Here is a 28,000-nt window from a genome sequence, read left to right as displayed (position 1 = left end):
ACATTCACGAAGAGGGGAGGGAGGGAGCGAAGCAGAGGGGCAGGCTCCGCGAGGCCATGTGATGCTGGGCGAGAGAGAGAGCCGCCGCCGCGGAGCCTCCTTCTTTCCTCCCTCTGATTCCGGGCTGTCATGGCGACCCCCAACAACCTGACCCCCACCAACTGCAGCTGGTGGCCCATCTCGGCGCTGGAGAGCGATGCGGCCAAGCCGGTGGAGGACCCCGACGCGCCCGAGGCATCCAGCCCCGCCCATTGGCCCAAGGAGAGCCTGGTTCTGTACCACTGGACCCAGTCCTTCAGCTCACAGAAGGTACAGCCCAAGAGAGCAGGGGAGCAGAATGCACCCGGTGGCCAGGAGGCGTGGGGGAGGGGATCCAGGAGGGAGGAAGGGGTCTGAGGACCCCCGGCGAGAGGCTGGAGGGTGGAAGGTGTTTCGGGGTCGGGAGGGTGGAGAATGCTGGGTTGCTCTCCCGGAGATGGCTGGCCCTGTCTTGGGCCCCAGGAGCATCGTCCCCAGTTCTGGGAACATCCATTATGCCTCTTTCCCTCCCAGAAAGACCCAGTCTCTTGGAGGGGTGAGAAGAGAGACAAAGGCAAGGGGAAGCGAATGGACACTGCTGGGAAGGCGGCCTGTTAGAGGAGGCGGCTGCTGCGGGGAGGGAGGAGGAGCGCTTCCCGGGATCCAGTCTCCAGCCCCAGTAGTCGTTGGTGGGCCTCCCTCCGAGCTGCTGTCCTGGATACTACAGGCCCTCCAGATTACAGCTCCTGCCTGGCTGGGAGCCTTCCTCTGGCTGGGGTTTGGAACGTCTGTCCCTAGTCCTCTCCCGCATCCACACTTACCTTGAGCCGAGAAGGAAGGAGTTAACCCATCTCCTTAGACCAGCTCGGTTTGGCCCCTAAAATCTGTGTTTTGCTCTTAAAGACACAGACGGCCGCTCCGCCCCTTCTCAGACCCAGACGCGCTGGGGCGGTGGGGGTGGGGGGAGGGCTGTTTAGGAATCCAGCCTGGTGCTGAGTTTTCCGGGTTCCCGCTTCCTGGGGGGTGAGGGTCAGACACTGAGCCTGTAAGACAGGGGCGCCTCTAGGGGCGCAATCTCCCACCCTGGGCAGCTGTCCGTCAGTGGGGCACGAATTCAGCACCATGGCCAGGGCCCAACAGCAACTATTGTTGATCTCTAAGTGGCGCCCTTTGTCAGACCCTGGGATTGCTCTTCTTCCTGGAAGATCCTTTTGTTTCTTTCACTCATTTTTCAGATAGAGAAACAGAGTCCATAATGAGACAGGGCCTTGGAACCAAAGGAGTTGTGTTTGAGTCTTGGTCCAGGAGCAGTTCATCATCTGGAAAATCAGATGATGATGATGGTAGTAGTAACAGTAGTAATAATAATAATAATGATGATAGTAATAACAACAACAACGATAATAATAGTAACAGCTACTTCTGATTCCCACCCCTTCTCAGAGCTGCTGAGAGGGTTGTTGAAGAGGCAGTATAACTTAGTGTGCTACCTGGCACTGCCCAAACTTGAGCATACATTAGATTGCATGATCCTGGTTGAAACAGACTGCTGGGTCCCACCCCAGATATTTTGATTCAGCAGGTCTGGAGTAGGGCTCAAGAGCCTGCATTTCCAAGTAGGTACATGATACTGGTGAAGCTGTCCCACAGACTCTCTGACTAGCTCCAGTTTAGAGAATAAACTCTGAGCCCAGGCAATCCCCAGCGAAACAGCCATCTTCCCCAATAATTCACTGTAAAGCTTTGGACACATCACCTTGCCTCTCCAAAGCCTTGGTTTTATAATCTGTAGAATGGAGCTAATGGCATTACCTTTCTCAGAGGGTTATTTTGAGGGCGAAATGAGGTGACACACAAAAATGCTGATAGCAGTGCCTGGCACAGGGTCAAGGCTCTGATAATTATAGGTGTTATGATATCACTAAAGTGCTAGGGGAAGGAGGGATGGGTTAGCCAGGGCCACTCTGGGACTCACCTATAAATTCCTTTTTTTTTTTTTTAAGATTTTATTTATTTATTTGATAAACAGAGATCACAAGGAGGCAGAGAGGCAGGCAGGGAGAGAGGAAGGGAAGCAGGGTCCCTGCTGAGCAGAGAGCCCGAAGTGGGGCTCGATCCCAAGACCCTGGGATCATGACCTGAGCCGAAAGCAGAGGCTTTAACCCACTGAGCCACCCAGGCGCCCCTCATCTATAAATTCTACACGTGCATGCTGAGCACCTACTACATGCCAGGCTCTATGCAAGTTGCTGGCAGTTTGGTTCCCACTCAGAACCTCAGGAGCCAGGCCTCAGTGGCTGGGACTGGACAGTGGGCAAAGGGAAGGTACCTCCCATCACCATTCCCCAAGGGAGCTTCTTGCTCTTCCCTTTGCTCCCTGTGGAATATATCCTATTCAGTCTGCACTCAGGGCTGAAGTGGCCCCTTAGTCAGGGATAGGATTACCCACTGCAACCTCATTTGTGACCAGGCCAGCCTGGGTATCCTGCCTCCCCTCACGACCTTCCCCTTGCCTAGGGGGCCATGGTGGGTTCCAGAGACAGTGTAACCTGGTGGAAAGGGCCTGGGCTGTGCAGTCGGATGGTCTTGGGTTCCATTCTCATCATAAGTGCTTACTGGCTGTGTGACCCTGAACAAATCACTTAACCTCTCTGTGCCCCAATATCCTCATCTGGCAAACAAACAAACAAACAAACAAAAAAAAAAAACACTTTTGCATCCAACCCTGCAAAATTCCTGGGGGATTAAGAGGACATGGAGATATGTTAAGTGTCTGGCACATAGTAGGAATTTAGTAGGTGAGTTTCCTTCTTTTCAGTCCTGAAAAGCCCTACCTTCATTCAGGGAGCATTTCCCCTTGGTAGAGCATATGAGAGGTCTGTCCTTAATGGTTCATGAACAGCAGAAAATAGCCTACTCCCAGGAGTGGTGGTGGTGGCTTTGTGGAATGTCTGGGGACTATCCCAGAGCTGGAGGGCAGCAGGACAGTGAGGGGATCCAGAGTCCAGACTCTGGGACCAGACTGCCCAGGGTTCAGTCTTAACTCTGCCACTTACCAGCTGGGTAATTCTGGGCACGTTGCTTAGCCTCTCATGCCTCAAGTCTCATGTCTGTAAATTGAGAATAATAACAGCACCTCTAGGATAGGGCATTGTGAGGATTCAGCAAAGGTTTCCATTAAATCACCTAGAGCAGCACCTGGCTCATTGGAAGTGCCCAGTAAGCGGACTTACATTTGCCAGACTGGAGATCAAAGCCTGACTGTGCCACTTCCCACTGTGTGACTTCATGCACGTGTCTTCACTTCTGCAGGTTTCCTCTTCCTCCTCTGTGGAGGAAGAATGATACCTATCTCAGAGGGTTGTGAGGATTGAATGATACCATGCATGGCCACACAGTTAGCACAAAGCCTTAAAGATTGCATGCTAACGGTGGACTCTCAGGTACCATCCTAAGTGATCATCTAGGGCTGCAGGGTTCCTAGGGCATTCAAAATGCGAAGTATAGAAGTTAGCTTGTTTCTGAAGCTGTTCCTGCCTCCAGCCTCCTTCTCCGTGACTGGGTGTGGGGGTGGTGGGCAGAGGGGTGAGACTGGGAGGGGCAAACATGCAGACATTCTTGTTGTTGGCATTCCCACCCACTAGCTTGTGACCTCAGGTAGGTCCTGACCCTCTTTGGTCCTCAGCTTTTCAACATGGAAATGGACTAGATGTTTGATACAATCTGCATCCCTCCCTTCCCAGGCAGGAAGCACTTCCCCGTCTCTTGTGTGTCCCTAGCCCCCAGAGCATCCTTCTGTCCTCACACCAGCCAGTGTTTTTAAAAAACCAAGATTACTATTTACCAGCTTTGTGACTTTGGTCAATTTAGTGCTGTCTCTGTGTCTATTTCCTCTTTTGTAAAAGGAGCACGATACTAGTACCTACCTCATTAGGTTTTTGTAACCATGTAAATGTCTTAGAGCAGTGCCTGGCTCAGAGAAAGTGCTATATGAGAGCTGTCCTTCTTATTATTATCACCAAGGTGAGTCTCTGAGAGCCATCCTTGGCTTCCTGCAACAAGCCTGTTCAAGGTTCCCTGACCCCACCCTCTCAGGGTTGGCCCTTGTCTTGGATATACCTGTGGCGAGAACCTGGCCCAGCCTTCTGCCCCCGGGAATAAGAGCCCAGATCTGGGTCCTGTCAGAAGACAGTCACAACACCCAAGACTGAGCAGGTCTTCCAGAGGCCCCTCTCAGACATGGCAGGAGGAAGCAAGAGATGGAAGGTGATCGCTACCCCCCGCCCTGGCCTTGCCTTTCAAGCTCTTGGGTACTGGTCCCCAGCCCCGTCCATGCTGCACTTGACCCTTTACCCCACCCCCACCCCCAGAAACTCAGGTGACAGCTGTAGATTTCACCACTCTTCTCAGAAGCCTGCAGTGCTCACCAGGTCCTTCCAGGAAAGAGCCAGAATCCTCCTAAGGGCCTTAGGCTCTACTGCAGGATCCTAACCATGCCTGGGTCATGGACCCCTCATCAACGTGGGGTGGGGCAGGGGGGACACCCTGTGGATCTTTCTCACAATAATGCTTTTAATGGTATAAAGTAAGATACATAGCATTACTGAAAGGTAAGCCTGTCGAAGTTCAGCTACTGACAGACTTTTAAAACAAATTCATTATATATTAACATATGTTTCTGTATTAACCCATTATAACCTGACCTAGTGGCAGGACGGAGCCCTGTAATGTCAAATTCACAATGAGTGTAGCTGTAGCAATGGGGAGTGATGAAAGTGATTTCTTGTGGTGACAATATTTCAGGCACTGCTAACGCTACCATGCTTGTCGCCTACACTCATAATTGTAGAAAATGCTAACTGTCAGTATGAGAGTACTGAAAATAAACATGTAATTTTCCCATCCTAGTTCAAGGAGGCCCTGGGTTGATTCATGGTCCCCTGAATCTGGGAGTCTCGATTACAAGGCCCTGCGCGTGACCTCCTCTCATCTCGTCTTGTCCCCCTGTTCTAGCCACACTAGCCTCCTCGCTGTGTTTCAGATATGCCAGACACGCCCCTGCCTTGGGGCTTTTGTGCTGCTGTTCCCTCCACTGGCAACTCTATTCCTCAGATCTCTGTGTGGGCCACTCCCTCACCTTGATTAATTAAAAAGAAGAAAAAGTATTTGAGAGAAATACCCTGAGGTTCAGAGACTCTAAGTGTCTTTTCCAAAGTCACACAGCAACTAAATGGTTGGGTAGAGATGCCAACCCAGCACTTTGCAGTTGCCTCATAAACAAGGGCCTTGCTTGGGGCGCCTGGGTGGCTCAGTGGATTAAAGCCTCTGCCTTCGGCTCAGGTCATGATCCCAGGGTCCTGGGATCAAGCCCTGAATCGGGCTCTCTGCTCAGCGGGAAGCATGCTTCCTCCTCTCTCTCTCTCTCTCTCTCTGCCTGCCTCTCTGCCTACTTGTGATCTCTCTCTCTGTCAAATAAATAAATAAAATCTTTAAAAACAACAACAACAACAAAAGGGCCTTGCTGAAGAGGGACAGTGCCCAGCTATGACAGTGAAGCACTAGGAGCTAATTCTTTCCACTCATGGGGAAGATAGTCTGCCTGGGGGTGCTTGATGTCTGGTCGCACTGAGTGGTGACCACCTAAGTCTGGTCCAGTCTCCCGGATGCAGAGATGGCAGATGGCCTTGGTGACTGCGTGCCCTTCGCCTGGGCCTGGCTTTCTCCCACCTCCCCTCCCCTGCAGGATGGCACATGGTTCTGGCCTACAGCTCAGCTAAAGGAGAAAGTCTCCTTGGCCGCCTGCCGGCATGACCCTGAGGCAGCTCCAAGCCAAACTGCTACACCCATAAAGACAGTCCCTTCCCCAGGCACTAGCCCTGCCTGGCGCCCTCACTAGAGTCCCAGGGCAGGGCCTGGCGGTGGTCCCTGGGGGCAGGTGCCCTGCCAGGTGGCAAGGCCAAGTGTCTGGACCCGCCAAGGGCAAAGGCCTGTTTTGGTTTCTGTTTCCATCCATTCAGTGGTCCCAGCTTGGCCGGAAGCTGGATGGCTGGGCGGGGCCTGGTCGTACAGGGTCGGGGGTGCCAGGATGGGCAGGAGGAAGGGAGTACAGTTCGGCTCCAGGCAAACTCCGGCCTTGACTGCTCCGGGGCTTCTCCAGGGCACCGGCACCACCCAGGACTTCAAATGCATACATGCACATACTCTCCTGCTCGTGCATGCTCGCCTATACACACTCGCGAGGACACACACACGTGCCTATACACACTCATCCCCACACTAACGCACATGCACTCACACACTACTTTAACAGTTACTCAGACACTCTTCCATACACACACACACTTGTGCACACATATGCACACACACTCTTCCATACACACCCACGCTCATGCACACATGCATGTGCGTGCGCGAGCGCACACACACACACACTTATTTACGCAGTTGCCACTCACATTCAGGCTCATGCTCTCATACGCTCACATCCCCAGACCAAACAGTTGCCACCCCCAGAGCTCACTCTGGCACAGTTCCTCCCCCTCTCTTAGACAAAAGCAGCAGTTCCCTCCCACTGTCTCCTGTGTGGTCTGAATGTAGTGTCAGCTTGCAGCAGGGCTGCAGGGCGTGCCTTGAACTCGGAGTTCAGCCCTCGTTCTACCAATGACTGAAAGGAGGCTCAGAAAGGGGCAGCGATGGCTCTCAGGTCACATCACATTGCTGGGGCAGAGCCAACGTGAGGACCTCCCAGCCCCATCTGCAGGGCCTGGTTTTGGCTACTGGTGCAAATGAATCTGTGAATAAGGGTTGGGGCTCAAGGGCTCATTGCCTCTCCCTCCCCACGAGGAAAGGGGTGTCCATGTTGGCTCTGAGGGTGGGGGCAGGAAGGACTGCTCTAGCACATCAGCGATGGGTGTGAGGTAGTCTGTGTGTCCGTGTGTGCGTGTGTGTGTGTGTGTGTGTGAGAGAGAGAGAGAGAGAGAGAGCGAGCGCAAGCTAATGAAGGTAGAACCCCTGTATTAACCTCCTGCGCTGGGTCTCTACCCATGTCATCCTGTCCTAACTCATGCCACGCTTGAAACAGTGGATTACATTCCTCATTTCATAGAACCTAAGGCCAGAGAAGTCAAGTGACTTGTCCAAGATCACAAAGCAAACAAGCAGCAGAGCCAGGCTTCAAGTCCAGATCTGTCTGCTTCCAAAACCTGGTCTTGTACAAGTGGCTAAGACACATTATGCCTACAGTGTGCCAGGCCCTGTTCCACAGGGACTACAGCATCTCACCCCCACAGCAGCCCTCTCCGGGCATCACCAGTGGGACTCTCACTGGACAGGTGAGGAAACGGAGGCACACGGATGTAAAGCCAAGTCACCCAGCAAGTAGGTGCTAGATCTTGGATTTGAATGGATGGTCTGGCTCCCAGCCCAAGGTCTGACGATGATACCATGCTGCCTCCCCCTGAGTGTTTAACTCCTGGCACCTGGGAGGGAAGCTGGGAATGCCCAGTCCCAGTAGCTACCAGGTGCATGGGGACATTGACGCCCCAGGAGAGCCACTCTTCCTGGCCTCAGGGATGCCTTCCCTTCCCCCTGAACTGGAGCGATTAATGGAGAGGAGTGCAACCATCTTTTTGCTGGGAGACCTTGGACAAGTTGACTTCTTTCTGAAGCTCAATCCATAGGCAAGGGGCAGTTGGACCGGGTGATCTCTAATTGCCTCCCAGCTCAAAAATGTTGGGCTGGGTCAGGAGCAGACCCCAGCTTCAAGGCTGTCCATTAGGTTCTACCAGCTCAAATGTTTGTCTGGGACCCCTTAGAGACACAGGGGAAAACTAAGGAGGGACAGGCCCAGGACTTCCTGAAGATGCCTGCAGGGCAGAGAACGCTGGGCTGGGAGTTTCAGGTCTGTTGCTACCTTGCTGTGTGGCTCTGGGTAAGTTACTTGCTCTCTCTAGGCTTTCGTTTTCTCATCAAGAAAAACATGGGGGATAGTTCCTGTTCTACCCCCACTCTGCAAGGCTATTGTGAGTATCCAACGTCCAGATGGGAAACTGTGTGGGGCAATGAAAGACCCAACTGATGTTGGCAAATTATTATTATTTTTTAAAGATTTTATTTATTTGACAGAGATCACAAGTAGGCAGAGAGGCAGGCAGAGAGAGAGGGGGAAGCAGACTCCCTGCCGAGCAGAGAGCCCGATGTGGGGCTTGATCCCAGGACCCTGAGATCATGACCTGAGCCGAAGGCAGAGGCTTTAACTCACTGAGGCACCCAGGCGCCCTGGCAAATTAGTTTGCACCTTGTTTTGTTTCCCAAATAATTTGAGAAATTTAGCTATTGATAATTGATTATGTTGATAAGAGTTTCTGTGGCCAGATCTACCCCTGGAGGCCAGGCTGAGTGTCTAATCAGATAAAGAAATCATGAATTGAGTGCCACCCATGTCCCAGACACTGGGGTGGTACTATTAACACTACTTCCCTTCTGCAAATAAAGAAACCGAGGCTCAGAAAGTTTAAGAAATCTGCCCAAACACACACAACAGAGCCAGGAATCATATCCCAGGCCCATCACCACCAGGGAGCACTGCCCCTTTGCCCCAGAGTAGGGTAGGGCTGTGTTCCTCCAACCAAGAGGCTCAAGGCCCATGAGAGATTTCAGCCCCCACCCCTGCCAGGAGCCCAAGAATGAACTGGAAGCAACCATGTCACCTCCTGTGTGTGACTTCTGACCTCCCTCCCACATGCCCCGCCCCCTGGGCAGAGTGTCCCCCACGCCTGCCCGCCTGCCCTGCTCTGACCCTGGCGCCTGCAGGTGCGGCTGGTGATTGCCGAGAAGGGCCTGGCGTGTGAGGAGCGGGACGTGAGCCTGCCACAGAGCGAGCACAAGGAGCCCTGGTTCATGCGGCTCAACCTAGGGGAAGAGGTGCCCGTCGTCATCCACCGAGACAATATCATCAGCGACTATGACCAGATCATCGACTACGTGGAGCGGACCTTCACAGGAGGTACGGCTGCCATTTCCACCAGGGGCTCAGCCACAGAGCTCGGGGACCCCACAGGCTCAGACAGGCTCCCAGAACCTTGGGGAAGCTGAGGAAGCCCCCCGGTGCGGACATGGCCCAGTCTCCCCTGCAAGGAACAGTGGGGCTGCAGACAGGGCTCAGATGCTTCCCAGGAATCACAGAGCTACAGGCATGGCCACGGTCCTTGGGATGTCACAAACCCTCTCCCCGGCACTCCAGGGAAAGGGCTAGTTAGTTCAGACATGCCCCTAGGAGCACTGGGGCTGCAGCCTCCTTCCCCAGGAGCTCTGGTCAGAGGCACGGCCACAGATCCTCAGAGCCCCCCCGCAGGATGCAGGCCCTCCTAGTCACCACAGATGGGGCCCAGACCTTCCAACAACGCCAGCACAAGGGCAGGGCCTAGCCCCCTGAATCTCTATAAGTACAGTCAGGGCCGTGGGCCCCCTAGGTACCCCATAGACACGGGCCCAGGTACCTTCGAACATTGCCGATACGAGTGCGGCCCAGACACCCCAGAGCCCTGCAGGACCCTGTGTCTCCCTCCCTCCCTCCGACCCTCTTCAGGTTCAAAAGCCCACTGCCCATGGCAGATCCAGGCGCAAATCCAGGCGAGTGGGGTCAGGGCCCAGATGGGTACTGTGTAGAAAGAATATGAATGAGTTGCCGACAATTAAAAATCAAAGAAAGTTCCGTTTTAAGCATCCAGATTTCTGGCTTCTCCAGCCTGGTCACGCTGGGCCGACACCCGCATCGGGCTACAAGCCTGGAGTGGTGAGGAGCTGCCCCTAGGAGACAGGCTGGGTAGACCAGTAGGATCCCCTGTCAGCGGGGGTGGGGGGGGTGGGGGGGGACACTTTGTCTCAAGAGCCTGGGAAAAGGGCTGGTCCCTGTGGGTCTCGACATTTCAGGGTTCCAGGAGGCTGACATGGAGGGATGGGGTCCTAGAGCCTGGCCTGTCCAAATCGGAGGTAGGGAAGGGTAGGCGGGCAGGGCGGGACCGCCACCCCCAGCCCAGCCCTGGCCGTGCCCTGCAGAGCACGTGGTGGCCCTGATGCCCGAGGCGGGCAGCGCTCAGCACGCGAGGGTGATGCAGTACCGGGAGCTGCTGGACGCGTTGCCCATGGACGCCTACACGCACGGCTGCATCCTGCACCCCGAGCTCACCACCGACTCCATGATCCCCAAGTATGCCACGGCCGAGATCCGCAGTGAGTGCCGCGCTACCCCCGCTGGCCCACCCGTGTGCTTTCGACAGGAGTCCTCCTGCTCATCTCTAGTCCCCTTCCTCCTCATATTCCTCCTGATCTCCCTCATCCCTCTCTGCCTCTCTCTCCACCTCTTTCTCTCTGTCTCTGTTAATCCCTCTGGGTGTCTCTGGCTCGATCCCCGCCCCCCCCCCCCCCCCCCGCTCCTGCCCTCCCTCCTCTGGCTTTCTCCCCGCTGCTCTCCCTGGCATTTCCAGCTCATTCACTCCCTTTCAAACTGAAATGTCTCTCCCTCTCTGGCTATCTTCCTTCCCCTCTCCTGCCCCTCTTCTAGTCCTGCCATCCCATGCAAAGGCTGCAGGGCTCTGTGGCCCCCGGAGGCTTGTCTTGTCCCGGGGGAGCTGGGGCACCGCCATGGTGGAGTCCCAGCCCCAGACACCTGGAGTCGGGGGCCCAGGGAGGTCAGGACTGTGGTTGGTGATCCAGGGCGCTGAGTGACATCAGGGTTGGTGCCACCAAGGAAGGCTGCCCAGATGTGCAAGGCCTCCTTTGGGGTCTCTGGTTTCTGATTTAAGCATCATGTGTCCTGTCCTAACTGCTAGCTTGGACATGCCCATAGCCTGGCTCATCCTCTAGTTTCCAGCTCCCGGTAAATGGGGGTTAGATTAGATCTGACTACTCATCAACCACTGTTTACAGACTTTGGTCCAGGCTCTGTGAAGACACCATGAGGGTCCTATACACAGATGAAGTGTGGTGATTCTAAGTAGATACTAGGTGTCTAGAAAATGATCACTTCCTCCCTCTTGAAGGAGAGAGCCGATGTTTGTAAGTGGGATGGAGCAGGTTGTGGAACTTGATCTCGTCCCTTTAGAGCATCCTTGAACAAGACTCGGAATTTATCAGTATCATCCTATCTCCATTCAGTCAGCAACACTGATGGGGTCTCCTATGACACAGGCCTTGGGCAGGGGGCTGAGGACGGATGGGGACAGACACAGCTTCTACTGTCCCAGTCACGGTTCCATCCCACGGAAGCAGAATGATAAGTGAGCGTGTAATTGCAGTGCAGGACTAAATACATTTGCACAGCCTCTCAGGAGGGCAGCCTGGCATCTAGATCAAACACAGAAAGGCCCACAGCTCAGAGATGATCCCACAGTTACACCTGGATGTGTGCACCAAGAATCACGTACAAGGATTTTCATTGCTGCCTAGGTGGTAATAGCAAGAAGCTGGAAACAACCCTGTTGTGCATGAGTTGGGCAAATACATTCTAGTCGTTCTCTACACTGGAACACTTCAAGTCTTCCCATACAATGGACCTCAGCACAGCTATTTAAAAAAAAAAAAAGAAGCCTATGACACTGGGTGTTACATGCAACTGATGAATCACTAAATTCTACTGCTGCAACTAATAATACACTATATGTTAACTAACTTGAATTTAAATAAAATCTAAAAATATAAGCATATGGGATGCTCCCTAAGATATATTAGTAAGTAGGAATGAAGGGCAAAAACTGCATCTAGCGTGCTATCATTAATATATTTAAAGGGGTGTTAAATGGACACGCATGTGCTTGCAAACACAGAGGGTTTCAGGAGGTATATATGAGAAGCTGTTGGCTTTTGGGGAGCAGAACTAAGAAACCACAGATTGAGGGGAGAGAGATTTACTTTTCACTGTGCATTCTTTTAATATTGTTTGCATTTTTAAATAAGGATGTATGTATAACCTGTTCAAGCACTAACTGATTTTAAAAATGTTAACCCTAGAACCAATGAGTGTTAAGAGAAGGTGCCCATCCCAGCCTTGGGGCCTGGGGGGCTTCTGAAATAAAGCAACACCCAAGGATGACCAGGGGGTAGAAGGAGAAGGAGAGAGAGAATCCCTCCAGCTTCCAGGAGAGGGTGTGGTGTATTGGGGGAACTGAAGGAAGTTCCATATGGATGATGCGTAGCCCCAGGGGAGTATGAGTGGCCGTGGTGCGAGTCTGGGGAGTAGGTCTGACAGAATTGGAATCTTGTCCAAAGAGCAGTGGAGATGGAAATGAGCATGATGGAAAACGGGATGGAAATGAACATGGGTGGAAATGAACATGATCCAATGTGTATGTTACAGCACTCCCTCCCCTAAGAGAATGGGTGGGACAGTTCGGAGGTCCTGCTGTCACCTAGGTGAGCAATGATGGTGGCCTGGACTGGGTGGAGGCAGTTCCTAAATGCTTCTGGGGGCTGGAGACCCTTCCTCATTCGTCCATGAGCTACCTGAAAGAGCCTAGAAGGCAGTGAGGGGTCCAGAGAAGGCCCAACCTACTCCTCCTTTGAGGAGAGAGATCTGAGGGGTCCAGCTCCACTGGGGGAAGGAAGGGGATCTCACAGGATGCAGAAGGGATCCTGCAGTGATCCCTCCAATCAGTCTAAGTTCTTTTCTGGGCTTGGTTTGCCCTCCTGGAGTCTAAAGAGAGCCACATGTGCATCCCTGGGTGACTGGCAAGAGAGAAAATGCTATACTTTACCTTCACATTCATAAAATATCAATGACACTTAATATAGCCCCAAAGCTGAAAGGTCTAGGAGTGTGTTTACTGAGTTTTGTGTCAGGCCAGGAGATGGGGTGGTAGATGGTGAGACATCAGAGGGCAGAAGTTGAACATCTGCGGTTACTCATTTACTCGGTCATTCTATTCATTCATTCATATTTTCATATATTCAACTCTCACTAAGCTCTTGTTCTCTGCCAGGCCTGCACTGGGTTTTAAGGAAACAGAGACAAATCTGACATAGCCACTGGTCTCCAGAAACTCAAGTAATGGTGGGAGACATATATATCCAGAGATAAGTACATCAGAATCTCCACATATGGCAGGACAGGTTGTGCACTGCACAAGTCCAGGGGTCACTTTTCACATAGAATGCAATGTGAATGGGTTTGTGTAGGGGCAGCTCTGATTACTGTATTTGCATTTTCTGTCAGAAATCTGTACAGTGTACACTGGAGGACAAAGGCATTGAGTGGTCAGACCTCCTAGAGGATCAGGACAGACTTCATGGAGGAGGTGATCTTGAACTAGATTTGGAAGGGGATTTTCAGGAATACAGGAGAAAGATATTCCAGGAGGCAGAAGTAGTGTGAGCAGAGACCCAGAGGTTTGGGATGGTCTGGAACATTCAGGGAATGCCAAGCATTTGGAGTGGCTGAAATATTACCACCTAGGGACAGGGACAGGTGGGGCAACTCAGTGAAAGATGGAGTTGGTAAGAAGAGAGGATCCTGCTGTGGTTTTTGTTTTGTTTTGTTTTGTTTTGTTTAAGACAAAAGAAGAGCTTGGATGTTATCTGAGGTCGGTGGAAGCCAAGGATGGGTTTTAAGCAGGAAGTGGCATGATCAAGTATGTGTTTGAGGAAGACCTCTGAGTGGGGAAAAAGGCATGGAAAGAGAGAGGGCCGGTGCCTCGGACTGGGTCAGAATCATCCAGAGCGAGATCAATGAGGGGATTTGAACTAAGGGAGGCAGAGGATTGAAAGGAAGAAGTTGAGCATGAGAAGAATAAGAAGGAGGAATCAGAAGGACCTGGGACTGATTTGGTTCAGGGAGCAGGTGAAGGAGGAATTGAGGGCACTCCTGCAGTCAACTGGCTTGGCTCAGTGTGGGGAAGGGTGCTGCAGGCAGTAGAGAGTGCAGGTGAGGAGCACGTGGAGCAGGGACGATGACATCAGGTGGGCCATGATGAGTTCAAGGAGCCTAAGGGATCTCTAAGTGGAGTTGGGACACAGGGAAAGGGGAGAGTAGGATTGGGCACCACCATCTACCTGACTCACCACATCCCAGACTTCCTGGCCAAGAATTCTGGAGAAATCATGGAACAGACCCCAGGATCTTATCCTGCATGATATTTTAACCTCCTCTTAAAACTCCCACAGTTTACAGTTAGATTCTCTAAGTTAGATTATGGATACTTCTTTTCTCTCATTAAGAATGATTCTCAAGGTGCTGCCTTGAGTTCCATCATGGACCCACTGTTCCATCACCCTTCCCTTTTTAGCATCTTTAAAAGGCCACTTTTCCCAGGAAATACGGGTTAGGGTGTTGCTAAATCCTCACAAAAATTGCCTCACCAGAATGGGAAGTTTCAAGACACAGCAAAAGTCTCTTACAGTTTTTCTTGAATTAAGCAAGTTTTTCCTTGTGAGCTACAGTAAGTGAGCACCAAACTAAGAATCAGATGGACCCAGGCCTGAAACCTGCTTATCCTTCGCTAGTGTGGGATATCATTTAGCCTCTCTGAACCCTTTCCTTTTCTTTTTCTGCTACCTTTACCTGTTACCACAGGAAAGGGTAGGGGGAGACATGCACTGAAGTATGACTTTGTCCAGGTTTATAATCTCTCCGTTTCTGGCAAACTCCCATCCCCGAGTAGTCTCCTCCTCATTGAGGTTTCTTGATGCCTTGTGGCCCAAGCAGGTGGCCCTTTGTGTCCCACAGTGTTCACTCTCCATCACAGATTGATCATTGCTGCATCAGAGATTTCTCTATGGGTCTGTCTTTCCCACTAGCCTGAGCCTAGAACAGGATGGCATGTCATCCAACCCTACGTCGCAGCCTCTTGTACCTACTAGGTGTTGGCTGTTGATATTGTTACTTCCCAGACCAATGCTTGAGTGGGACTGTACCCGCAAACTTGTGGAAGAGGGGGTGGGAGTGGTCCTGGGTATCAGAAAGGTGAGGTTTTCCTTATTCTCTCCCCAGGACATTTAGCCAATGCCACCACAGACCTCATGAAGTTGGACCATGAAGAGGAGCCCCAGCTCTCTGAGCCCTACCTTTCCAAACAGAAGAAGCTCATGGTGAGTGCTTCCAGGCCTGCCCAGTTCCCTTACCCATCACCTTTCCCATGAAACAGTTCCAATGGGAGAAGCTGGTTTTATACAGAGGATCAGCTGATGACCTAAAATGAAAACACTGCTCACTTTTCCAATCCTGTCTCCTCTGTCATTTACTGGTTTTTGACCTTGGGCAAACCACTGTCCCACTAGATCTTGGTCTCATGACATCTTAGGTTGTGTCCCTAAGAGCCGAGCATTAGACAGAGGTTCTTGGGTAATAGTGGATTGAGGGAGTGTTCTAAGGAGAACCCAGTAAGAGGCCAAGTTCACCTGATCCCACAGAGAGTTCTGCAGCGTAAGTGTGACCACAAAGTCTATCCTCATGGAGGCAAGGGGCAAGACAGGTATAGCCCTGTGTCAGTCATTCATTGGTTACAGATTGCCTGGTGGGGGCATGAGGGATGAGAGACCCTCCAGAGTATTTCCAAGCAGCTCTTGTTGGCTGAGAGTAACTCTGGAGAAGAGGCAGCAATGAACAGCTATAAGCAGATCCTCAGAGCAGTTGGCGTATGATAGTGCCAGGTCTGGCCAGGATAGCCAAGCTCACGGGAGTGCTGTGGGCACCAGATGAGTGGGCTTTGTAACAGTGGAGCCCTCTCTATGCTGGGAGGGATATTTGGAGGCTGGGTTTGCTGAAGGAGGTTTGGGTCAAGCTCGTTCCAGCCTTGGTTATCCAAGCCCCTTGGAAGCCGGCTCAACTCCTCTGGTTCCTGCCTGTCCTGTTCCCAGGCCAAGATCCTGGAGCACGATGATGTGAGCTACCTGAAGAAGATCCTCGGGGAGCTGGCCATGGTGCTGGACCAGATCGAGGCGGAGCTGGAGAAGAGGAAGCTGGAGAACGAGGGTGGGTGCCAGTTCTGGGGTAGGTGGGTGATGGAGCCCATCCAGTCCACCTGCCCCTGCCCACTTCCAGCCCCTTTATCCCAAAGACCTCAGAGGACCTCCCAGGTGGTTAGGGTCATGGATCATGGAGGCAGACAGACTAGATATAAGTCGTAGCTTGACCACTTACTAGTTAAGTGACCATGGGTCAGGTACTTCATCTCACTGGACCTCATTTTCTCATCTGTAAACTAGGAATAATAATAAGACCCACTCCAGAAAGGTGCTGAGACGTTGCATGAAATAATACATGTAGGTATTGGGTCAGCGCTTAGCACACAGTAGGTGTTTAATTGAGGTTGGTGAAGATGATGACGGCGGTGACGGTGATGACCAGGACCCACCATACCATCTCACCTTTCCCCTGCTCAGGGATGTATTATGACTCTCTTTGACCTTGACTCTTTCTGTCCTTGAGTGGTTCTCTGACCTTGAGCATGCCAGCTTCATTCCCATCTCCACACCTTTGCTCCTGCGGCTCTTCTAGCTGGGAGTATCCTCTCCATGCCACTCTGCTCTTTTTTCCTTTTATGTGCTGTCTTTGCCACCAGTCCTCTTCGAGTTTGATTCTGGGTCTTCTCATCTTGCTCTGTTTTAGGCGGTCGGTCTTGTCTCCTCAGTTATGCTAATTTACAGAGCCTACATGATAGGCACTGCTACACTCACAGCATCACACACACACACACACACACACACACACACACACACACACCATCTGTATGGGAAAGCCATGGAGCACAGTGTTTGAAAAGATGGGTTTAGGAGCCCCAGACTGGCTCAGTTGGGAGAGCATGCAACTCTTGATCTTGGGGTTATGAGTTCAAGCCCAAAACTGGGGTGTAGAGATTACTTAAAATCTTAAAAAAAAAAAAAAAGATGGTTTTTGAGTCAGACAGGGGTTTGAGTTAGAGTTCCAGCTTCGCTGTCTATACTATGTGACTTGGATAAGTTGCTTCCCCTATTGGATATTCAGTTTCTTCACCTGTAGAATGAGATGGTAATAATACAACTTAATGCCATCTTGTTGGACTCTTATTTTTTTTTTTATTTTTTTTTTTTTTATTTTTTATAAACAGATGAATGGATCAAGAAGATGTGGTATATATACACAATGTTGGACTCTTATAAAAAGTCAAAGTACTTTGCCCACTTCCTGGAACATGCTAGTTTAAACACATGACAGCTAAAGGCATGCACATTCTCGGTTTGAGAAAACTGAAGCTCAGAGAGATACAGGGACTTGCTCAAGGTCATGTGGCTCGTAAATGGCATGGTTGGGGCAAGGGCAGGTTTGCCCCTGACAGGTGCAGTGCTCTTCCAGCATCTCACAACTGATGCAAGCATAAGGTATGCATAGATACCTAAAGGCCTGAATAGAACATTGTCATGAGCTCCAAAGCCAGGGCCCTAAATCCTCTGTAGAAAAAAAAAGACATGGCAAGGCTTAGTAATAAAAATGGTATACACCTTAAGCAGGAACTTTCTCCTTTCTGTCAGAGAAGGTGCCTAGGAGAGCCGTTGAAGAAGAGTGCTCAGAGGCCAGAGGCGTGGTGTTTCCAAGGTTGCCTCTGGGGTCAGAGTCCCAGCTCAGCCATTTTCTCATTGGTTGACCTTCATTATCAGGCACATCTTATGTATTTATGGATTAATTTGATCAGCTGCCTTGACAAAATACCACAGACTAGATGTCTTAACCCACAGAGATTTATCTTCTCACAGTTCTGGAGTCTGGAGTCAAAGATCAAAGTGTTGGCAGGTTTGGTTCTTTCAAGATCTCTCTTGAGCTCACGAGGCTGCATTCTTGCTGTGTCTCCATGCACACTTTGCTCTGAGTGCATGCTCCTGGTGTCTATGTGGCAAAATGTCCTCTCCGTATAAGGACACCAGATTAGTTAGGGCCCACCCTGATGACCTCATTTTAACTTACTTACCTCTTTAAAGGCCCTTTGTCAAAATATAGTCACATTTGAGATACTAGAGATTAGGGCTTCAACATACGAATTTTGGAAGGACACAATTCAGCCCAGACAACATATCTTTTAACAACACTTCCTGTGGGCCAGGCACTGGGCTAAGTGTTTCACATAGTTTAATGCATTTAATGCCCCTAGCAACTCTAGGACGTAAGTAATATGAGTAATCCTATTTAAACAGATGAGGAAACTAAGGCACAGAGAGGTTCAGTAACCTTCCCAAGGTCACACAGATAGAAATGGTGAAGGCTAGATTCAAACCCTGGCTCCCAGAGTCTTCAGTTTTTAAGTGCTAGCTCTGCTGCTTCTTCCATTCTGTAAAGGGGTGATAAAGTGAAAGCCCACTTCACGGGGCTGTTGTGAGGCTCAGTGAGAAAGTGAGGGTAAGGGAATAAGCACATGGCCTGGCACACGGTATGGAAATGTCCACACATATTAGCTGCTGATACGATCAAGGGAGACACAGAGTGTGACCTAGATGGAGGGCAGAGTTGAAGGTCCTGGAGAATAGCTGTGAATGCTCATTCTTCAAGTGATCTGTAGATAGGGAGCCTCCTGACCTCAGGCTCTGTTTTGGTCCTGAGCTCTTCCAAGAGGAGGCAGTATTGCAGTGTCCCGTGGCAAGATGACTGGGATTGTTCCAGATGGAGATTCTTATGTCCCTCCATGGCTGTGGGAGGCAGCAGAGGTCTGGTGAGGTGGCTGGGCCCACATGGTCTCATTCACCCACTGGGGCACCCCGAAACTTTCCTGGGAGTAGTGCTTACACCCTGCACTTGTCCCCTTCTGAGGCAGAACCCAGGGTTGGGAAGTGTTACAATGTCACAGTTAAGACCTCTAGAATGGAGCCAGATGACACAGACATGGATTCTTGGTCAACTACCTCCTAGTTCTGTGACCTTGTAGAATTCACTTCACTTCGGTGAGCTCATCTACAAAATGTGGATAATAATAGACTCTCACTTGTGAGGTTAGATTCTAGGTTGCAAGGGTTCATAAAGATAATGGATGTTGGTCACTCTCCACAGTACCTGACTAAAGGTAGAATGTCCTAGAAATAGCGCTTTCAAAATAATAACCATTACCATTCTTCTTCATTCATTTGTTGAAATATTTCTTGGACACCGATTGTGTGCCAGGTCCTGAGGATAAAATTAAGTAAAAACAAGACATTGTTCTTGCTCTCATGTAGTTTATAGTCTGGTAGAGAAGAAAGACATTAGTCAAATAATCCCATCAGTAAAAACAGAATTATAAACAGTGATACAGGTTAAGACTGATAGTAAAAAGAGTCTGGCAAATTTGATAAAGCTTCTCTGAAGAAGTGATGTTTCAAATGAGACCTGAAGGATATGGAAGGGCCAGCCTAGTGAAGAACCAGGACGGGTGTGTCCTAGGCTGAGGGGACACCATGGTGAGGGGATAGCTGGGAACTCTTTGGTAACTGGCTACTGTGTGGTCAGTAACGGCAAAAGTGGCGTAAGTGAGGTTGGACAGAGCCAGAGAGATGCAAGCTCATGGACCTGTATTTAAGATTTATCTTAAATCCTATGTTCTCCTCTAGGATTCTGATGGATTCCTGTCTCATGCTGAGGTCTTTTATCCATTTTGAGTTTATCTTTGTGTATAGTGTAAGAGAATGGTCGAGTTCCATTCTTCCCGTATTTATATTTTATTAAGAGTTTAAATCTAGTCTATATTTAGAATTTAGATTCTGTCCTATGTACAATCCATCCAATGGGAACTCCTTGGAGGGTTGTGAGAAGGGGATTGCATCAGTTAGCTTTTGCCGTATAACAAATAAACTCTAATTGAGTCACTTAAAAGAACCTTTTATCTGTTCATGATTTGTGGTTTGGCAGTTTGGGCTGGGCTCAGCTGGGAGCTTCTCTCTGTCCCACATGCTGGTGGTGGCATCACTCAGGCATCACTACCAGCTGGTAGACCTCACTGGCATGTCCAGCAGCTGGCTCTCCATCAGCCTGGCCAGTGGGCCACATGTTGGTCATCATCCAGCAGGCTAACCCATGCTCATTCATATGGTGGTGGCTACAGGGTCTCTGAGAACAGCAAGGGAGCAAAGACTTTTCAAGGCAAACACCTTTCAAGCTTCTATTTATGTGGAATTTACTAGAGTCCCATTAGCTAAAGCAAGTCTGGGTTAAAGGGGTGATGGTTGACATTCACCACCTGTTGGCAGAAGCAGCAAAGCCACATGCACACAGGACTGGGAGGCATTGGGTCCACCCAGGATGAGATGTTCTGATCTTAGGAGCACTTTGGTTGCAGTGAGAATGGATTTCAAGGGAGACAGAGTGGAGGCTGTCGCAGCAGCCCAGGAGGGATGATGCTGACTTGGGCCAAGGAGGTGGCAGGGAAGATGGGGAGGCATGGAGGGACTCGAGAGGCATTTTGGAGACAGATGGATTGGTACTTCCGGAGTGGTCTTATGAGGAGGGAAGAGTAAGGGAATGGAATCCAAGATGCCTACTGGGTTTTGGTCTGAGTTATCCGGTGGTGCCATTTCCTGATATGGATGGGTAGCAGGTGCGAGTTTTGAGTGTGTGTGACTCAGTGTGTTCAAAAGACCTTTCAGACACCCAAGAAGGGGTGTCATATAAGCTACTAGGTATTCTAGTCTGCCTTGTACAGGAGAGGTCAGACTTTGGAGAGAGATGTGTGAGTCTCCAGCATCTCTATGTGGTATTTAAAGCCACAGAACTGGGTGATTCATTAAGGGGGGGGGGACAAAACAGAGTCAGGCCTGATGTGTCCTCTTGCTGCACAGCAAATTGCCCATGAATTAGCGGCTGAAGCTGCAACAAAATGCACATTGATTACATCACACATCTTCTGTGGCTCACGACTTCTAGAGGGGGGGGTGCTGGGTGCTTCTAATTTAGGGCTGCATGATGCGGGCTGTGCTCAAGCTGTCGGCTGGAGCTGCAGTCGTTTGAGCTGGAGAATCCACAGCCAAGACGGCTCGTTCACACCGTTGGTGACTGGAAGTCTCTGGCCCCTGCTGGCTGTTGGCGGGAAGCCCCAGTTGCTTACAACCTGCGCTTCTCAATGGCGCCGCTTGAGTGTCCTCACAACATGGCTGCCGGCTCTTCCTGGAAGCAGTGCAGCGGAGAGTGAGAGAGGCGGCCACAGTGATTTCCACAGCCTGCTGCTGGAGGCCACTGTTACTTCCTCCACAGTGATTTCCTCCAGCCTGCTGCTGGAGGCCACTGTCACTTCTGCCACATTCTGTTCACTGGAAACAAGGGACAAAATACAGTCCGTATTCAAGGGGAGGGAGATCGGGCTCCATCAGAGATGTACTGAGTGGCTGGTGAGTGCATTTTAAAACTGCCTCCCTGCCCTGAGGTCCCCCCATGTAGAGGGGGCAGTAGAGGCGGAGGCGCCAGCAAAGCCGGCAGAGAGTCACCAGGGCAGCAGGAGGACCCTTGTGTCCATGAGATTTAGAAAGGATTGTGCTTTAAGGAGAGAACAGTGTCAAATGCTGCTGGGAGTCAGAGAAGCAAGGATAGAAAAGCGTCCCCTATACTTTGTCTCACGACTGTCGGTGACCTTGCCAAGGGCAGTTTCACTGGAATGTGGGGGTGGATGGCTGGTGAGGGAGGAAGACAGCAGGTGTAGGCCCCTCTTGTGAGACCTTTAGCTTTGGAAGGGAGTAGAGATGGAATGTTGCCCGAGGACGAATGTGGGGTGAAGAGGGGAGATACAAGCGTGTTTTCAGGCTGAGTCCTGGAGTCCAGGAGAGGACGCGAAAGGCGTCCTACCGGCCAGGGCCCCGAGGGAAACAAGGCACCTTCAAATGGGGTAGGTTAAAGAGGACTTCATCAAGGGACCACTCACAAATGTGTGAGCAGGACGTAGGGAGAGCACAAGGAAAGACGGGGTGGCCTGGGTCTGAGGTTGTGAGGGGTGGGAGCCGTGGCAGGAGCCGGGACAAAGAGGCTGTGTGTGGGGGGGACGGCCAGGCAGGAGCCCATGGCGACCCGCAGAGAGGACTCCCACCTCACTCTCACCCACCCACCCTCCTAACTCCTGCCTCTGCTCCCCAACGGCCGGACCCGACTGGAGCCTGAGGGCTGGATGGAGCCCCACTGGGGTGGGAATCTGTCCAGTTGTCCTCCTGGGGCACAGAGCAGCGTGGAGAAGGGGGGAGGATGGATCTAGAAGGCAAAGGGGAGGCGTGCAGCCTCGGATGGTGCAGAGAACGGCAGCGGGCCCGGCCTTGAGAGGAGGTGGCCGAAGGCAGCGTGCGTGTGCTTGGCTTCGCAGGGTTCATGGCCAGAGTGAAGTCTTTTCTGCCTGAAAGCTCCTGTTTCCTGAATGCCGCATGTGGTGGTGTCCCAGTCTGAGTGAGGCCTAGGGACCCGGTGTGAGGAGAGGCGAAAGCTGTGTGGCTGTGTCTGCAGACCGTGGGGAAGCCAGCCTACTCTGGGACTCATAGACGCCAGGCGTGGCTGAGTGCCCTCTTGGGCTTTGTACTCATGAACTTGAAGCCTAACTGGTCCGTGTAAGTGTCTCCAGCACACTGAGCTGGCAGTCTCAGGGGAGGCAAAAGATAGAGTTTGTCCAGGGCTGGGGGCTTTTCAAAGTAAAAACAGAATTATAAACAGTGATAAAAGTGTTAAGATAAGTGTTACTGTTTTCCTATATACACAAAGCTGGAGGAGAGGGGCAAACGGAAGGGCGACCCGCCAGGCTACACATGTCCGCGTACATGATGGTTGTGGCTCTCGGCATCTGCCCACAGACAGAAACATAGGCGTGGACACACTCAGACAACGACATATGCATACAAGCTTGGGATTGTCTGTCTGCAGCCAAACAGCCCAGTGGACGTGGGCATCACTGCACTTAATGCATCTGGGGTTCCACACATGGACTCAGTGCCCACGTGCGGATAGCCACGTGTGTAAACACAGTTGGTGCATGGACTTGAGCAGGCGCACACAGCACGCATGAGGCAGACACACAGATCTGCACACCCTACAGAGAACGCGCTTACCGAAAGGAACCCGAGCGTCTGTGGCGATCCATGCCTGTGCGCATGCGCCTCTGCATGGGGACGGGGCCGTGTTCTCTAGAGGTTATGCACAGACTCTGGAACCTGGGCTCAAATCCAGGATCTGCTCGGACACATCCTACCTGTGTGGCTTTGGCCGAGTTACTTAACCTCTCTGTGCTTCAGTGTCCTCATGTGTAATGTGGGGATAATAATAGCACCTACCAGACAGGGTTGTCATGAGGAGTGGGGGGATGACACCTCACATTTTGGTGCCTCTCCCACCCCACAGACTGTTCCCTCCCCTGCACCTCTGCTGGTTTCTCCTTGTCCATCACCTAAACCTTGTCCTGCCCGGGGCTCAGTCCTTGGTCCTATTCTCAAATCTGTCTTCTCTACTTTGTCGCCGGGGACCATGGGCCCCAATCCTGCCTTTTTTCACAGCCCCTCACCCCCATCTTGACCTCATCTTGCTCCAGAGCTGGCAGTAACTCCCCACTCCATGAGGAAGAACACTCTTTTTTTTTTGCCTGCACCATCGGCTTCCTTGCCCGCCTCTGGCTTTACCACATTTCACAAAACCTTAAATGGTTACATCCGCTCTCTGCCTAGTAGTTCCTGCGCCCGTGGACCCAAGTGTGGCTGGAGAAACACATGTGCCAGCTGGTCTCACTTTGAATTCATGACCATGAGGCTTAGATGGCTCTCCTGCTGCCCGAGGGTCCCCCCCAATCCCATCCTGGTCCCCTTTCCAGGTGACTGCTTAATACCTTCTCCTTCCTCCTCAACTTCCCCCCGCTGTCCCCAGCCCTCCCCTCACTCACTGAGGACACCACAGTGCTTGAACCCCACAGCGCCCCCCTACCAGCCTCTGTACTGTACCCATCCGTCCTATGCACACATTTTACCAGGTTTTTTTTGTTACAGCACATTGTAACATCTCTGAAATTGGAATGTTTCTCACAAACAAAGTCGAATTGGCACCACTTGTTCTCTGCGGGGTGGCTGTCTTCTATTCCAGATAGAGTGCAGTACGCTCCCTCGAATTCCAGAGCCTGAGCTGTCCTTGAACCAGCAACCCCTGCCCTTGTGTACTAGACGTCCATCTGCTCAAGCACTTGGGGTGGTAATTCTCTCCACTGTCCTCGGTAGCATCATTTCCCCCTCTCTGCGGGGTCTTCCCCATCAGCATGCTGGGTTTTCCCTCCCCGCTTGCAAAGACACCCTTGGCCTGTCTCGCATTATTGGCGCGTCCTTCCCATCACAGCAAACTCCTTGACAGAAGGATTCTCGCTCACGGTCTCCAGTTCCTCTCCTTCCTTTCTCTCTTGGACTCCCTCCAATCAGGAGTTCAGCATCAGCATCCACTCCCACTGCTCTTGTCAAGGTCCCCAGTCACCTAATGCCACCATAGTTCTCTGGCTCCTACTTGACCTTTTTGCAGCATTCGAATACCTCCCTGCTTCTCCTTGAAACACTTTCTTATCTTGGCTTCCAGGATCACACCCTCTCGCGGTTCATCTCTTATCTCATGGGTGCTCCTTCTCATGCTCCTCTGCTGGTTTCTTCTTGTTGCCCAACATCTGACTCTCGAAGCCGCAAAGCTCAGTCCCTGGTCCTATTCTCAGATCTGTCTACACTCAGATCTGAGTGTAGACTACCCTTGATAATGTCCTCCCAACTCCATGCTGATGATGCACACTTGAACTAGATATATGTACCTCTAACTGCTGATTCACCATCTCCCTTGGAGATCCAACAGGCATCTTGAAGCTTATGTGTCAAGAACAAACTCTGGATTAGAGCCTTCCTTGCACTTTACCTCCCTGTCCTGTGAAAGCACGAGCCTCTGAGGACACTCTGTCTGTCTTGTCCTGTCAGATCTTCATGCCCAGCACATACTAGATAAACATGTGTTGGGTGAATGAACAAATGAATGAACAAGAAGCCGCAGAGTGAGAGGGATGGAGGGGCTCAGGCTTTGATGGTGGAGGGCATCAGATTCAGGACATCTCTGAGTTGAAAGGAACACCGGCTCAAAGATGCAGAAGCCAGCCTCCCGGACAGCAGACCTCACAGGAAGTGGGCAGCGGGGGGGTGCATTCCAGGCATGAGACCCAGCAGGGGCAAAGGCCCAGACGTGGACATGGAGCTCCTTTGGTCTCCTACATCATGTCTTGGTTCAAAACCCTGAAGTTCTTCCCCACTGACCATGTCATGTCCCTACTCCTTTGTGGAACTTCTAAGATTTTTCCCAGTGTGTCTCCATCTACTTCTCTAATCTTGACTTTTCATGAATCACTCCCTGCTCCCTGGGCACCCCCAGGCAAGCCATGCCCATTTCCAGTCCCTCCGGCTGCTGTGTTGAGAGCCGACTCAAGGAAGTCAAGGGCAGAGATGGGAAATCATCAAGGGGACATTCTGAAAATTCCAGTGAGAGAGGATGGTTGCTTGGACCGGGCTGGTAACCGCCGAGGTGACCTCACATTCTGGCTGTGTTTGGAAGAGAAGCTGACAGGAATTGCAGACACACTACGTGTGGAGGATGAAAGGAAAAGGGCTCGCCGTGACATGGGGCTTCGGCCCAAGCAACTGACAGGGTGGGCACGGGGTCGCTGACGTGGGGGGTGAGCGCGGTGGGTTTAGGGGTGACGATCAGGAACTCGGTTTTGGACATACCGGGTTTGAAGTGCACGGTGGATATCCGAGCGGAGGCTGCTGAACGAGCGGGCAGTTAGACACGGGGAGGCTGGACGTTAGACACGTGTATTTGCACTTCAAAGTCAGTTGATTTAAAGAAGAAGTACTAACAGAGGTAGTATAAGCCTTGGGCAGAAGTGATTCAAGCAGTGGGAGCGGGCGGCCCGGCGGCCGTGGGAGCCGGCAGAGGCCAGAGGTGTCAGTGGCGGAGATGTGAGTCCCACCACCCCCATCTCCTCTCCCTTCCTCTCCAGGGCAGAAGTGTGAGCTGTGGCTCTGCGGCTGTGCCTTCACCCTCGCCGACGTCCTCCTGGGAGCCACCCTGCACCGCCTCAAGTTCCTGGGACTGTCCAAGAAGTACTGGGAAGACGGCAGCCGGCCCAACCTGCAGTCCTTCTTCGAGAGGGTCCAGAAGCGCCTGGCCTTCCGGAAAGTCCTCGGCGACATCCACACCACCCTGCTGTCGGCTGTCATCCCCAATGCGTTCCGGCTGGTCAAGCGGAAACCCCCATCTTTCTTTGGGGCGTCCTTCCTCATGGGCTCTCTGGGGGGGATGGGCTACTTTGCCTACTGGTACCTCAAGAAAAAATACATCTAGAGCCAGGCCCGGGCTTGGTGCCTGTCGGTGTCTCTGTACTGTGTGACTCCCAGCAAGCTCTCAGTCAGACACTGTCTCATGAACACTCGGACAGCCACTCCCCGCCCTGTTTGGAGTAATTCTATCGTCAATGTGAAAACATTCCATAGTTTAGAAGTAGACGTTGCCAATGCCGTGAGTTGAGGCCACGGCTCTACTGAAGGAGAGAAAGAGTGAGTGTGAGAGAGAAAGAGAGAGAGAGAGAGAGAGAGAACAGAAACGAAACACGAATGCCTTTTCTTTTAATTCAAGGTCTCAAGATGGAACTGTGGGGACTGGTTAGGATCTGAGGTGAGTCCCAGGCTGTTTCGTCCACCAGGGCCCAGATTCTGGGAGGTGCTTGGGGCTCGGAGGGCCTGACCCCTCGCCTCCCCTTCCCTCTTGCCCAGGGAATTCTTCCACAGGACAAAGCCAACATCAACACTGACTTTTCTAAGCGGTGCCTCCGGGTGGGGCTGGAGACCGCAGACCCCGGGGAGGCCCCTGAAGACCCGAAGGGGCTCCACTCTCCTGTACGTGGACGGAGACAGCACTGGCTCCAGCCAAGGCAGTGGCAGCCAACCACCAGGTCATGCCTGGGACCGACCCCATGAGCACACCCTCTCGTTCCCCTCCTGATTTGGCCAGTGGGTTTGCTTTGACACTAACCAGAAGTCCCTGGAGGCAGCGACCATCCATCATCCTTTTCACACCTGGGGTTGACATTTCCCAACACGGGAGGTGGCCTTTGAGCGAGGGCCCCGTTTGACCTTCTTCAGAAGGTCAGTCCTGGCCTGAGTGCAGGGGTGGGTCTGGAGGTGGATGGACTAGGGTCCGTCTCTCTCTGCCTATGCCAAAGCCACCTCATTTAATGCTCACCTTCCCCATCTCTTGTGGGCCCCCCCGTGCTCCAACACACCACGTGGAGAAGGGGAGGTGCCTGCATCCCTGCTGCCCTCCCCGGTCGTGTCTCACTTTCCTGTGCCTTTTGCATGTTGGGAGAGGGTCTGGGTGTCACTGCCGCTCATGCTTAGAAACCACTGAAAGCCCCCAATAAAGCATTCAGGAGGAGCATTTGCTTTTCATTTCTAAACATGTGTTTTCCATCCATCTCTCATTTCCAGAGTCTGGGGCCGGAGATGCAGAGACATGAGGTTCAGACTCAGAGTTGAGTACAGAGCTCAGGTTTCTGGTTGTGGGGATGGCTACTGGATGGACTTTGCAATGCTCTGACCTTGGCCTACACCCACCTCACTTGGACACAGGGTTTCCCAGTTTATAAAGCATGCTCACAGCCATCTGCTCATGTTAACCTAGATGTGGTCCTCCCTGTGGTACACCCAGGGCACATGCCTCACGGTCCCTCAGAGGGAAAAATGGGCTAAGATGTCTAAAGAACATTAAACCAGGGATATAACTTGTAGAACATAAAGCACAGTTTATTGATTTTTGCAAAAATGTATAATAATTTGCCTTTGTTTTGTTTTGTTTTGTTCATCAAGATGGAAAGAAAAAAAAAATAGCCAGGGCCCAGATAGGGCAAGCACAGAACATGACAGCAGAGTCACCATCTGGCGCTGTTACCCCCTTGGGCTGGTCAAACATCCACGCAGACTCTCCACTCATAATTAAACTCCCCTCAAGAACAGAAACATCATGCTTCACCCCGATGGG

At 51.7% G+C, this 28,000-nt stretch overlaps 1 protein-coding gene across 2 annotated transcripts; it reads left to right on the top strand.

Moving 5' to 3' along the window:
- The first annotated feature begins 1 nt into the window (after position 1).
- On the top strand, positions 2–27,419 carry GDAP1L1 (ganglioside induced differentiation associated protein 1 like 1). Of its 2 annotated transcripts, XR_009344548.1 has the most exons (7): positions 2–309; positions 8,830–9,022; positions 10,075–10,248; positions 14,999–15,096; positions 15,865–15,979; positions 25,965–26,638; positions 26,737–27,419. XR_009344548.1 is itself a non-coding variant. In XM_059133095.1 (6 exons), the coding sequence occupies exons 1-6, from the start codon at positions 130–132 to the stop codon at positions 26,306–26,308; spliced, it is 1,104 nt and encodes a 367-aa protein (XP_058989078.1). In that variant the 5' UTR covers positions 2–129; the 3' UTR covers positions 26,309–27,419. The 2 variants fall into 2 exon arrangements, 1 of the variants encoding a protein (XP_058989078.1); XM_059133095.1 differs by having other exon boundaries at positions 25,965–27,419.
- Positions 27,420–28,000: the final 581 nt, after the last annotated feature.

This window comes from Mustela lutreola, chromosome 9 (genome assembly GCF_030435805.1).
Source record: "Mustela lutreola isolate mMusLut2 chromosome 9, mMusLut2.pri, whole genome shotgun sequence".
NCBI lineage: Eukaryota > Metazoa > Chordata > Mammalia > Carnivora > Mustelidae > Mustela > Mustela lutreola.
The sequence above is the reverse complement of the archived record's forward strand: the minus strand, read 5'-3'. Positions and strand labels throughout refer to the sequence as shown.